This window comes from Xiphophorus hellerii, chromosome 16 (genome assembly GCF_003331165.1).
Source record: "Xiphophorus hellerii strain 12219 chromosome 16, Xiphophorus_hellerii-4.1, whole genome shotgun sequence".
Classification (NCBI taxonomy): domain Eukaryota; kingdom Metazoa; phylum Chordata; class Actinopteri; order Cyprinodontiformes; family Poeciliidae; genus Xiphophorus; species Xiphophorus hellerii.
Window position 1 is genome coordinate 12691305 of NC_045687.1, and position 12394 is coordinate 12703698.

At 42.2% G+C, this 12394-nt stretch overlaps 2 protein-coding genes across 2 annotated transcripts; one reads left to right on the forward strand and one right to left on the reverse strand.

Annotated features, from left to right (window-relative positions):
• The first annotated feature begins 556 nt into the window (after positions 1–556).
• On the forward strand, positions 557–8778 carry trap1 (TNF receptor-associated protein 1). Its single transcript, XM_032587880.1, has 18 exons — positions 557–764; positions 2034–2204; positions 2294–2376; positions 2466–2606; positions 3414–3485; positions 3662–3822; positions 3907–4016; positions 4104–4177; positions 4291–4446; positions 4614–4734; positions 4844–4913; positions 5686–5833; positions 5915–6100; positions 6180–6318; positions 6395–6480; positions 6992–7137; positions 7222–7294; positions 7390–8778. The coding sequence occupies exons 1-18, from the start codon at positions 656–658 to the stop codon at positions 7489–7491; spliced, it is 2148 nt and encodes a 715-aa protein (XP_032443771.1). The 5' UTR covers positions 557–655; the 3' UTR covers positions 7492–8778.
• LOC116735787 (MAPK regulated corepressor interacting protein 2-like) lies at positions 7904–11714 on the reverse strand. Its single transcript, XM_032587881.1, has 5 exons — positions 11263–11714; positions 11117–11186; positions 10554–10693; positions 8978–9076; positions 7904–8245 (listed from the first exon to the last, which is right to left on the reverse strand). The coding sequence occupies exons 1-5, from the start codon at positions 11315–11317 to the stop codon at positions 8175–8177; spliced, it is 435 nt and encodes a 144-aa protein (XP_032443772.1). The 5' UTR covers positions 11318–11714; the 3' UTR covers positions 7904–8174.
• Between the last annotated feature and the right edge of the window lie 680 nt (positions 11715–12394).

Below are 12394 nucleotides of genomic sequence, written 5' to 3' on the forward strand. Positions count from 1 at the left end.
GTAGCGGTCCTGCTGCTGGGTTGTTGCCCTCCTACGGCCTCCTCCACGTCTCCTGGTGTACTGGCCTGTCTCCTGGTAGCGCCTCCAGCCTCTGGACACTACGCTGACAGACACAACAAACCTTCTTGCCACAGCTCGCATTGATGTGCCATTCTGGATGAGCTGCACTACCTGAGCCACTTGTGTGGGTTGTGGAGTCCGTCTCATGCTACCACGAGTGTGACAGCACCACCAACATTCAAAACTGACCAAAACATCAGCCAGACAGCATATGTACTGAGAAGTGGTCTGTGGTCTGCAGAACCACTTCTTTATTGAGTGTGTCTTGCTAATTGCCAATAATTTCCACCTGTTGTCTATTCCATTTGCACAACAGCAGGTGAAATTGATTGTCAGTCAGTGTTGCTTCCTAAGTGATCAGTTTGATTTCACAGAAGTTTGATTTACTTGGAGTTATATTGTGTTGTTTAAGTGTTCCCTTTATTTTTTTGAGCAGTGTATAAAACCTTCCTTCTCCAATTCTCATCAGGCATATTTCTAGACACCCTGGTGATGTCATTTTCAAGCGCAGCCTCATCTTCGGTCTTCACCGGTCAGCGTGTGTCCCCCAGTCCGGTGACTTTTAGTCTCCACCTGCTTATTGATATCTGTCACTATGTCCCGCTGCCTCGGCCTGGCTCGCCTGTTGCTCGGCTCTTCTCACAGGACCAATTTACGGTTAACGTCTTGTGCGCGTGGACTGAGCACGCTAAATGTCTCGCGAGGTAGGTAGCATTATGTCAGGTAGCGCAGTTAGCTTAGTCTCCCTCCATCAGCTGGGAACTGCATGTTTTTACTAATAACCTTCAGCTAATGAGGTTAAATATTAGTTTCGTTCACTCGGAAACAAAAAATTGGAAATAATCAAAATAAAAAAACAGACTGATTCAACTCTGTATATTTGAATGTTGTTGAATTATTTAATTCGCCAAGTAAACATTGATACATTCTAAGTTATATTTTTATTTTTAAATAGCATGTTTTGTAGCTCATGACAATACAAAATAAAAAATATATTATTACACAATAAATAAAGTAAAAAAGTATTTTTAAAATAGAGGTGTTATGTTTTAGACTACACGGTCACGAGTATGGCAAACTACAACAGGTTAGCTGTAGTAAAAATAGGCTTTTAACTGAGCATGAGTGATGAGGATAACTGCAGCATCTCCATACTGCTTGTAAACAACTGTAAAATGTCCTGTTGGATGCTGCACTGAAACATCACTGACTGTGGCAAACAATACGTATAGCTAACAAGATGTACTTTGTTTTGTTTTGCCTATAAAACAGCCACTCTCAGGACAGAACTATTGCATGTGAAAAAAGAACATTGCAATTTACACAATATTTGAAGAGACTGCCAAAACAGCTATTCCCAAGAAGTCCAAAATGTATGTGATAGGTATTTTCCTTTCGAACCTAAATAAAAGAAAGAACCACAGACAACGTATATGAATTTTATGTAGAGCTTTTGCAAAAGGAGAACGCTCTATCAAAACCTCTCCTCCGATCAGTTCTACAGAGCGTTCTGACCTGTTCTCACAAAAACTCCTGTTTTTATTGTCAAAGAAGGACAGGCAAGGGGGCAGTCAGGAAAAACAACAGAGGTCGTAAAGCTTCTAACCCAAACATCTAACAACCCAGGTCCAGATGTGATATCTGATCAAAGGTCTGAGCCCGGTTCAAATCTCGGTCAATACTGTCAAGAAAACAATAGGTGTTCTTGCAAAAGGGTTTAAAGTCTGAGAAACTCAGTGTTATCTATTTCTCGTAAAGTTGAACAGACAGTAGTGACCTCCAGGTCATTTAAAGAAGAGAACACTTTAAACAGAAAATCACTTTAAACAGAAAATCACTAAGATCTATAGACTTAAGGTGAACTAGAGTAAGAATAAAATGATAATACCAAAAAATCTCTAACAGTATGTTTATATTTCTTGTGTACACTTTTATACTGCAGCTTTCTTCCCTTGTGCACTTCCTGTCATTAGATCTCCAGGTTGGACAGCAGCAGAGGTGGAGCAGCCGGCCCACTGTGTGGAGGTCTCAGTGGTCCTCTCTGGGCTTCAACCAGCAGTCCTTCTACAGCACTCAGGAAGTGGAGAAAGAGCCAGAAGAAGAACCTCTACACACCATCATCACCGATACGGAGTCTGTAGAAGGTGTCTGAACAGCTGCAAAGTTATTCTTTCTCTCCTTCTTGAACTTCAAAGCTCATAAGCTCTGTGTCATTCTTTAAAAAAAATTTCAGGTAGTTCCTCTAAACATGAATTTCAGGCAGAAACAAAGAAACTTCTGGACATTGTTGCCAGATCTTTGTACTCAGAGAAGGAGGTAAGAAGTTGTGAAAGACATTTCCTCCACTTTGCTCAAGTGTTGTCAGCACTCCTTTGTATTTATTTCCTATCTATTCATTCCACCAGGTTTTCATCAGGGAGTTGATCTCTAACGGGAGCGACGCCTTGGAAAAGCTGCGACACAAAATGATCACAGCTGGCGGGGAAACGGCTCCGATGGAAATCCACCTGCAGACTGATGGTGTTAAAGGAACCTTTACCATTCAGGTACCCACATCTAATGCCAGATGAGAATTATCTTGGCCTTTAAATGTATTGTTATTGTGTTTGTATGTGATTTAAATATTGTTGGATTTATCCCAGCACTGTATGTTTTAGCATTACTAAGCTGTGGAATCTTGGCTTTATTTGAATTTTGACATTGTTTACGTTATTGATACACAGCTGCTTCACTGCTTGTACAACCAGCAGTTATTTTCATTCACTAAAGGATTTGGAAGAGTTTTTTGGGGGGGATCTGTTATGAATGGACTTCCTGGTTAAATAAATAAAATAAAATAAATAAGCTGAAGGTGACCCAGAGCGCAACTGGAGCTTATACTTTAATGTGATAAAATTGCATCTGAAATGAAAATTGTAGTGTTTTGTAACTCCCTGAAATGCATATAAAGCTCAATTATTATTATTAAGTCTTTTTGCATTCATCCTCTGAGAAGTAATCTAGAGCAGTCCAGTTATTGATGGTATAAGAAATAGTTGTTTTTTTAATATTCAGGTATGTATGAAAAAATTCAGACATTATAGGTGAGAAAATTGATATTCACAGATTCCTACATTTTGAAAACCCCAGATGTTTCCCATTTACTTCTACAATTTTACTGTAGCATGAAAGACTGGAAATTATAAAGTATAAAGTTAAGATATAGGAACATTTTAACCATTACAAATATTAAACACATGACAAACCACCCTGCTCTGTTGTTTGACTTCTCATATGTGCTGCCATCTGGTGGTGGTAGTGTGCCGCTGCATGTTGAATGAAACGTTTTAGTGAAAAATGTGTTTCTGTGATAGGACACAGGAGTTGGCATGAACAAAGAGGAGCTGGTGGCCAATCTGGGTACTATCGCCCGCTCTGGATCCAAGGTCAGTGCTCATGTTCAGCAAAGTGAACGCCAATGGTGGTTGTTATGGAGGCAAATGACTTTAAACATTAATGTGACTGAGCTTTGGCTCTGTGTTTATATTAACAAAGTTGAATTTGTCCTGTAACTGATGTGTTTACATCCTTCTCGTCATCTTCTCTCCCCTCTTCACTGCAGGCGTTTCTAGATGCCCTGCAGAACCAGGCAGAAGCCAGCAGCACCATCATCGGTCAGTTTGGTGTCGGCTTCTACTCCGCCTTCATGGTGGCTGACCGTGTGGACGTCTTCTCCCGCTCTGCGGAGCCGGACGCTCCCGGATACAAGTGGTCCTCCGATGGGTGAGAGCACTGAAACCACGTTTATTCTGTTTTTATTTGTAAAACTGTTAAACTTCAAGTGGACATTTTCACTTCCTCGTTCAGCTCTGGACTGTTTGAGATCGCTGAAGCCAGCGGCGTTCAACAGGGAACTAAAATTGTGCTGCACCTCAAAGACGACTGTAAGGAGTTTTCCTCTGAGGACAGAGTTAAAGGTAAAACTCAAACTGCACCATGATCTATTGAACCACAACTGTGTACAATAAAATTCATACAGCAACTCCATGATGAATCTGTTTCAGAGGTTGTGACAAAGTACAGCAACTTTGTTAGTTTCTCCATCTTCCTGAACGGACGGAGGCTCAACACTCTGCAGGTGAGCCTCAGTCCTTCTGTTATCTTCAGAGTTTAACGCAAAACTTACCGAGCACACTCTGTAACCTTTTGACTGCTTTCAAAAGGATTTCTTGTTTGGGTTTTGTCCACCAGGCCTTGTGGATGATGGAGCCTAAAGAAATCAGTGACTGGCAGCACGAGGAGTTCTACCGCTACATCGCTCAGGCCTACGATAAGCCGCGCTACACGCTTCACTACCGCGCCGACGCGCCGCTCAACATCCGAAGCATCTTTTACGTCCCTGACGCGGTGAGGAGTGTTTGGTGAATTTTAGGTCAAGTTTAGGAATTTTAGTTAGGAAATGGTGAGGAAAAAGTACTGATGTGTAGCTGATTTGATAAGGAAAATGTTTGAATGAAGTTTGGATTTTGTCTATGATCGTATAAAACTGAACTAATCCTCGTCCCGTCTGACAGAAACCCAGCATGTTTGACGTGAGCAGAGAGATGGGCTCCAGCGTGGCTCTGTACAGCAGGAAGGTCCTGATCCAGACCAAAGCCACCGACATCCTGCCCAAGTGGCTGCGCTTCCTTCGAGGTTCTGCGTCGTCCCGAACTTTTCCACCCGCTGGTCTACTGAACTCTGCCTTTTAGTTCCATTTCACACTTCACATCAGGAATGTAACCATTTGTTTTTGCGGCTGTAGGTGTGGTGGACAGCGAAGACATCCCCCTGAACCTGAGCAGAGAACTGCTGCAGGAGAGCGCCCTCATCAGGTAGAGTGAAGTATTTTTCAATTCAAACCTTTTGTTTCTGATTGTGGCTCATTCTCACCTTGAGAATCTTTAGGTTTAAAGCATACAGTCCAGGTAGATTAATGTTGTGGAGCTTTACTGCATTCAAAAATTTATGTTTATTGTCTTGTTGAAAATCTAATTTGTAAGATTGATATCAGGTTTCTACAAATCTGCCTCTCTAAGCTCCTTTGGTTCAGATTTTTATTTGCATTTTCTGGGATTTAAATATTTATTTAGATACAACTATTGCTAAAAGAAAAGAGTTTTAATGCTCTTTTCAAACCAGTGAATTTATTTTCTGGCCAGATATCTTGTCCCAGATTGATCCATCAATGTTGGCCTTCCATCCACTCTTCCTCTCTGGTTTCTACCTGTTCTAGAAAAAAGTCTAACAGGACATTTTTCCAATGTTATAAATTGAATAATCTGCCAGTGGTACTTTAAAAAAAAATTTCAATATTAATTAATTATTTACTTAAAATATGCTCCTATATCTTGCTCAAAAGTTACTTGTTGGCTTTGTCCTATGTAAAGTAAGATTTTTGCACTAGAAACTAGACAAAATACTTGGTAGGAGTTTGTGTTTTTGCAGTGTAAATATTATCTAGAGTAAATTCACTAACCTTCCTGTTTGTCTAAAAGGAGCTGAGAACTTTTGGAAATTTCCATCTGGAAAAGTTTGAAACTGTGACCAGAGGAGTGTTTGGGAATCCTGGTGACCATATGTGCTGATGTGCATCTCCTCTTTCAGAAAGCTTCGAAATGTCCTGCAGCAGCGAGTGATCCGCTTCCTGCTGGACCAAAGCAAGAAGGACCCGGAGAAGTACAACAAGTTCTTTGAGGACTACGGGCTCTTCATGCGGGAGGGCATTGTTACCACCCAGGAACAGGATGTAAAGGTGCTGCATTAGATACGTTACTCCCCACACAGCAGGCTTTTAAGGAGCGTAGTCCTCACCAGCTGGTCTGTCGCTCTGCAGGAAGACATCGCCAAGCTGCTGAGGTTCGAGTCGTCCGCTTTGCCGGCCGGCCAGCAGACCAACCTGATGGAGTATGGATCCCGCATGAAGGCTGGCACACGCAACATCTACTACCTGTGTGCCCCCAACAGACATCTGGCCGAGCACTCGCCGTATTTTGAGGCCATGAAGAAGAAAGACATGGAGGTGGGAGACATAACGAGCGATTGAAAATGTTTTCATGCAGTGAGAGGCCAGATGAGGGTTAACTTGGTTATGCTCGCAGGTCCTGTTCTGCTATGAGCAGTTCGACGAGCTGACCCTGCTTCACCTCAGGGAGTTTGACAAGAAGAAGCTGATCTCGGTGGAGACGGACATCGTGGTGGATCACTACAAGGAGGAGAAGTTTGAGGACAGCAAGCCAGGTGAGCCCCACCTTCAGGTTGAGGGCGGGCGGTGATCTCTGTCACGGCTGTAACCCCGCCTTGTTCTCCACCGCAGCATCTGAGCGGCTGACGCAGGAGCAGGCGGACGACCTGATGGCCTGGATGAAGAACGCTCTGGGTCCCCGAGTCACAAACATAAAGGTAACCGCAGGAATGGTGTCAACATTAGGGAACAAAGACTGAAAAGCTCCAAAAAAAATCTCTTTCCATGAATATCAGATGTCTGGCATGTTGTCATCTTACCACAAAATTAAACGGATTCTATTACAGTATTTATGTGAAGAACAAGGAATATAAATTTCTAGTTTGAAACAAAACTAGTGCTAATATTTTTGTTGGACCCCTCTTAGCTTTGTGTCCCTGTGGTCCCTGTGGCATCACAGGCTTGTACAGCTGCCACTATGCATGATGGGAGCATGAAATTAGCAGCTGTTCAGTTCCTTCCCTAAACTTGTTGGTTTTTCCACTCATCTTCCAATTTTAATGATGCACCGAAGAGTTTTTAACCCAGATGTAGTCATTTCCGTGAACTCCTTTGATGATTTTCCTTGATGTGTCCCAGTGATGCTAAATGTAGACACTGTTGCAGGATGCTGTAGTGTCTTGAACTGAAATCATAATTCCACAAATGTCATTTTTTTGTAACGCTCAGCTGACTCCTCGTCTCGACACTCATCCCGCCATGATCACGGTGCTGGAAATGGGCGCGGCCCGCCACTTCCTCCGAACCCAGCAGCTAGCGCGCACTGCTGAGGAGAGGGCCCAGATCCTGCAGCCCACCCTGGAGATAAACGCCGGGTAAAACACAGACTTCACCGTTTTGTTCCTTTCAAAAGAAACAAGTAAGGACTTCTAACTATAATTCCTCTCCTCACCTGTTAGACACGATCTGATCAAGAAGCTGCACTCACTGAAGGACACAAACTCTGAACTGGCTGGTTTGCTGCTGGAACAGGTACTGAATCTTGTTTCTGTCTAGTTTTAAACAAAAATGTTAAACATCTACAGCTGTGCCTGATTACGAGACGTTAAACCGTCACTCGTTTTCAGATCTACGACAACGCCATGATTGCAGCCGGCCTGAACGACGACCCCCGGCCGATGATTTCACGCCTCAATGAGCTCCTGGCCAGAGCTCTGGAGAAACACTGACGGCTCGTCTCACTTCAGATGCCGAGTGAAGCATTCGCAGCACCAAGAAAGGCTGACCGAGGACAGTTCAGGAGAACAATATAGACTACTGTGGATGAATTTGTTGCTGCACAAATCAGAATGAAAACAACGCTTCTCTGTTTGGTTGTGGTGTATGAGAAATTTCATCCATTTTGAGACGAACTTCTTGGTTTATTTTTGATGGACTCAAACGCCGTTCATGTCTGACGTGTGAAAGTCAGTTTTAAAGTTTCCCCGTCTTGTTCTCAAATTTAAATCTCCAAACATTTCATAAACTACATTTAAGATTAGGGATGGCACCATCAGTTGCCAAATAAAGCTGTTTAACTATTAAAGTGGAAACTACAAATGCAGTGAAATAAAAAAAAAAAAAAAAAGATAAACCCAGAAGTCTTGGAAAAACATAATTTTACTGCATTCAAACTGTCTCTGCTGTGACCATAAACACCACCAGAAACCTTATCCTGCATCTGGTCTTTCAGACACTGAAGTAGCTCTCAGCAGCGTTGGGGTCAGCGTCCCAGCGCTGTCAGTCCATCTAAAGCATCCCTGGGCCGTCTGAGCCGTCACACCTACAGAAGCAGGCTTCGTTTCTCCTCGGTGAGCCGTTCCTCGGTTCTCACCTCCTGACTGGCAAACAGCATCAGATCCAGTCTGGAACGTCAGGACAGCTTGTCGATGTTGGCCAAGAAGCGCTGGGCCCACCACTCGTCCAGATCTATGGGCACAAAGCCTGGAAAGGAAGAAACAAGGATCTGATTCATCGGTCTAAAATAAAATCTAAAGACATAAGATTTGCTCCAAACAAGATTCACAAAATCATGCTGTTCAGTATTGTGATTGGAATAAAAACCAAGTCAAAAAACTAATTTTTCATAGACTTTTATGCTGCTTTTACTGCCCTCTAGTGGTCGAAATCAGAAACTACATAAGTTAACAAAACATGTCCACTATTAGAACATTATTTCGTATTTAGATGTGAAAAATATTTAGCCAAAGGATTCCTCAATACTACTTTTGATGCAAGTACTTTTTTTTTATTAAAACAAAGTCTTAAATACACAATTGATATGCTTTGCTATATAAAGTTAAAATATGTCACTATTTTGCAGATTTCATTGTGATAACATAAAACTCATGTAAAATATCTTCTGCATAAACTTTGCCTGTTAACTGCAATGAGTTTCAAAACTATGGATATTAAAATGTGTTTTGCCCTCTAGTGTTGATACGCTTATGAATAAAGCAATAAAAAAAAAAAATTGACTTTAAAAAATGTGCAAGTGATTTAAATGAAATATTTTCTTGTTATTTTCTACAGGGCCACATTGAAAACACCTTTTGCAAATGCCTCTAATTTCTTCTTAAAATGATAAAAAGCAAAGCTCACTCTTCATTTGAATTATTTGTCTGTTGCATGTATTTGTAGCCAAACTGGTGGAAGAAGAGAAGCAGCTGTACTCACTGTCCATGTGTGGTCCAGCAGACGCTTCTTTGTAGTAAACCGCCGTCTGGGAGTCCTGCTCTCCTCGACCTTCCTCCGCCTGAGCCACCTCCTGCCAGGCTGAATGAAAGCAGCTCTCTTTAACAACCGCATATCTAACAATTAGTGTTTAATGAAGAAATATGAAAACAGTTCTGCATCAAAGTGACACACCCACAGAGTTGGGGGGGGGGGCAAAGTCCACCAGAACAAAGGCCACTGCAGGGAAATGTTTGTACTTTTAATCATTCAGAGTCTCAGCCACATGCAGTGTGACTGATTAAATCTATGGTAGTTGCAGGGATTTACAACGGTATCCAACGCATAATCACAAACTTCAGTGCATTTCAATGAGATTTACATGATAGACCAGGTACCATGAAGTGATGGAAAAATGATACATTCTATAAAATTTTTTTTAAAAAACCAGACAAATCTGAAAAAGATTCTTAGAAACTAAAATGATGAATATTTGGGAAACTTTCACCAATTCTTCTTTGCATCACAATTCAAACTCAGGCAGGCTGAACACTGACTTTCTGAACTTTCAATTATTTCCAGAGATTCAAAATTGGACCAAGGTCTGGACTTTGACAGGGCCATTTCACAAACATTGTTGGTCATCCTGGGAAGGAAGACTAAATCTGTGGAGCACCGACTGTAGTCTCCCCCCCTGAACTCTGGATCTCTGCTGGTCCTGTCAGTTTAGAAAGGCCCTGCCTCGGCATGTTTGTAATTGAGCCACACACTTTTTTCTGACTGTTCTGCGAGACATTCAAAGCTTCGAATACTTTTTTTTAAATCATCCAATTCTGCTGTTTGTTTAACATGTTCTCTAGGAAGCGCCTGCAGCTTTCACACAACAGGTGCATTTATGCTCAGATTAGATTTCACACAGGTGGACTCTATTGCAGGACTTCTGGAGGGAGTTTATTTACTGGACTAAACGATAAACTACTTTGTAATGGTCTATTAAAACACACTGAAGCTTGTGGCTGTTGTGTGAAAAACTGAAAAGGTTTGATGGAAATGAAACAACAGTATTTTTTTTACAGAGCTGGCTCTACTTTACGGCCTTGTCCAATCAAACAGAAGGTTACTGGAGTTGTTTATGGGCTGCTGTGGCTGAGCTTCAATGCCAACAACTGGCAGGACGCAGAAAGCAAAAACAGCCGAGCCAAGCAAGGTTTCCTAGAGACACAGGGATTCTGTGAATGTAGGGAACAAAAACAAAAACAAAAAAAATAACCCCAGACTCTTTTGACCCAAACAAATTCTCTATCCTTCAAAGTCCAATTAGATCATCTTGTGGGTTGAAATCAAAAGCTCCCCCCGCCTCCCTCAGCACTTCTGTCCTGACGAGTGTGAAATGTGGGTGTGAGAGAGTTTCTCTGCTCTATCAGTGTCAGAGCAGCTGTTTGGGAGTCGCCTTGGGAGGAAGGGAAGGAGGTGTTTGATCCGTTGCCTTTAAAAAAAAACCCCCAAAACTGATAGTAGCCAAGTCATTCACAGAAACCAGCAGTGCAGAAAACGAAAAGCTCAGTTTAGCCTTCCTCACCCTCAGAGATGAACTTCACGTTTTCCTCGTGCTCCGGGGAGAAAGCCTCTTCATGCCTGCTGTCTGCGGGGAGCGCCAGAGCGGGAAGATGGTGCTTCTTCCCGTTCAGACGGTTGAAAACTATCTTGGGTGCAGGAAGGCTGACAAGTGGAAAGAGAAATCAGAGATTTTGTTAATTCTCACTGTTTGAAAGCAAACAAAAAAAAAAAAAAAAAGAAAAAAAGTTGCCCTTTGAACCTAAACTCAAGCAGGCTTGACTCAGTAGAAGTCAGATTGCAACAGCTGAATGAGAGAGGGAGCATGTGCTGCCAAGGTCACACTCAAACACACTCAGGGTCGTGTCTGCTGCCTCAAAGTCATCATGGTAACAACAGGCAGAGAGTTAAGGTGTGTTCTAGATTAAGGAGATTTAAACTGCTGCACCCACATTCACTTGAGCACACTGGAACAGGCAGAAAGTTGCTCGGGTTTAGGAAGAAGGTGAAAGAAAAACACCCCTCACATTTCTGGCAACTTGAAGGTTCCTCTAATTTTAAATGAGTTTAAAGAATCGGTTTACTCACTCCGGCATGTTCCAGGACGTCTGTTTGTGCTTGAAGTCATTTATTTTGCTCTCCAGCTGCTGAGTGGGTCCTGCGGAAACGATTAAAAACACCGATGCGTATCTGAAAAGTGAAGGTGGGAGGGAGCTGAAAGTTAGGAGACTCACCTGTTCTCCTCTGGGTAACCAGTTTGCTTGGACCTCTTGTGATTGTGTACATCATGCGGGAGGAAATCCACCTGCGCTGCTCACAGTAATTTTTGTTTCACGCCTTTAAGGTGAACACATTCTTCTGAAATTTGAGGGGGGGAAAAAACCAAAAACTCCGGGGATGTAGGTCAGTCAGGCAGGCTGAATTTCACACGCTGGCTGCAGAGTGGCTAAACTGTTTTGTAATCTCATGAAAGTGAGCGGTGCGCCGCGCAGCTCCTCTGTGCGTAAAGACACCAACCACCGTGACGCATCTCCGGATCCCACGTCCCTTCCCTCTGATTCTGCTTCACCTGCAGACGCGAATCCGAACCGTTTGTTTCTGATGAGTTTTGTCCTGTCACAATGTCACACAAACACACGCAGCGGCAGTCATTCACTCTGGACGCGTCTTGCCGACGTCCCCTACACGCCTCCTTTAACGCCTTAAAGAGACAGCGTCCCCCTTTTACGCCTTTTCCCTGCAGCCACAATTTTAGGAGGGGAAAAAAACCGAATATCACCGATTAATAACAACTAAAGTAATGGAATGGATGATCATCTGGTTTAGTTTGTGCATAGAAAAAAGAAAACTTTTCTTCAACGCTCCCACCTACCAACAGCCTCTGTTTATATTACACACACACCCCACACACAAGCTGATAACTGTTTACATTTTACTACAGTATAATTATCGGTAAGTTTTATTTGGACAGATTTTCATTAGTAAATTTCTGAGTAAAAATTCAGAAGGTTTAACATCAAAGCAGGACTTTAAACATTTAACTTACCCTACTCGTCCGTCACCAAATATTTAAATATAAATGAAACCAATTTCATTTTAAGACTCAAATGATGTAATATACAATGATAAGAAAAAGTACTTGCCCCCGTTCAGATGTTTTTATTTTTAACAAACATGTTTTAGAATGAACAAAAATTTTGTTTAATAATTCATTGTTGAATAAACAATTTCTTTGATTACGGACGTAAAGCTGCCCAAACTAACCTGGTACTGCGGTACAGTCCCTTGTGTTAACCATAAATTAACAATGATTGACCGAATTCTTTGGTTTAAATTCAAGAGTCAAACTAACCCCTGATTACTGCC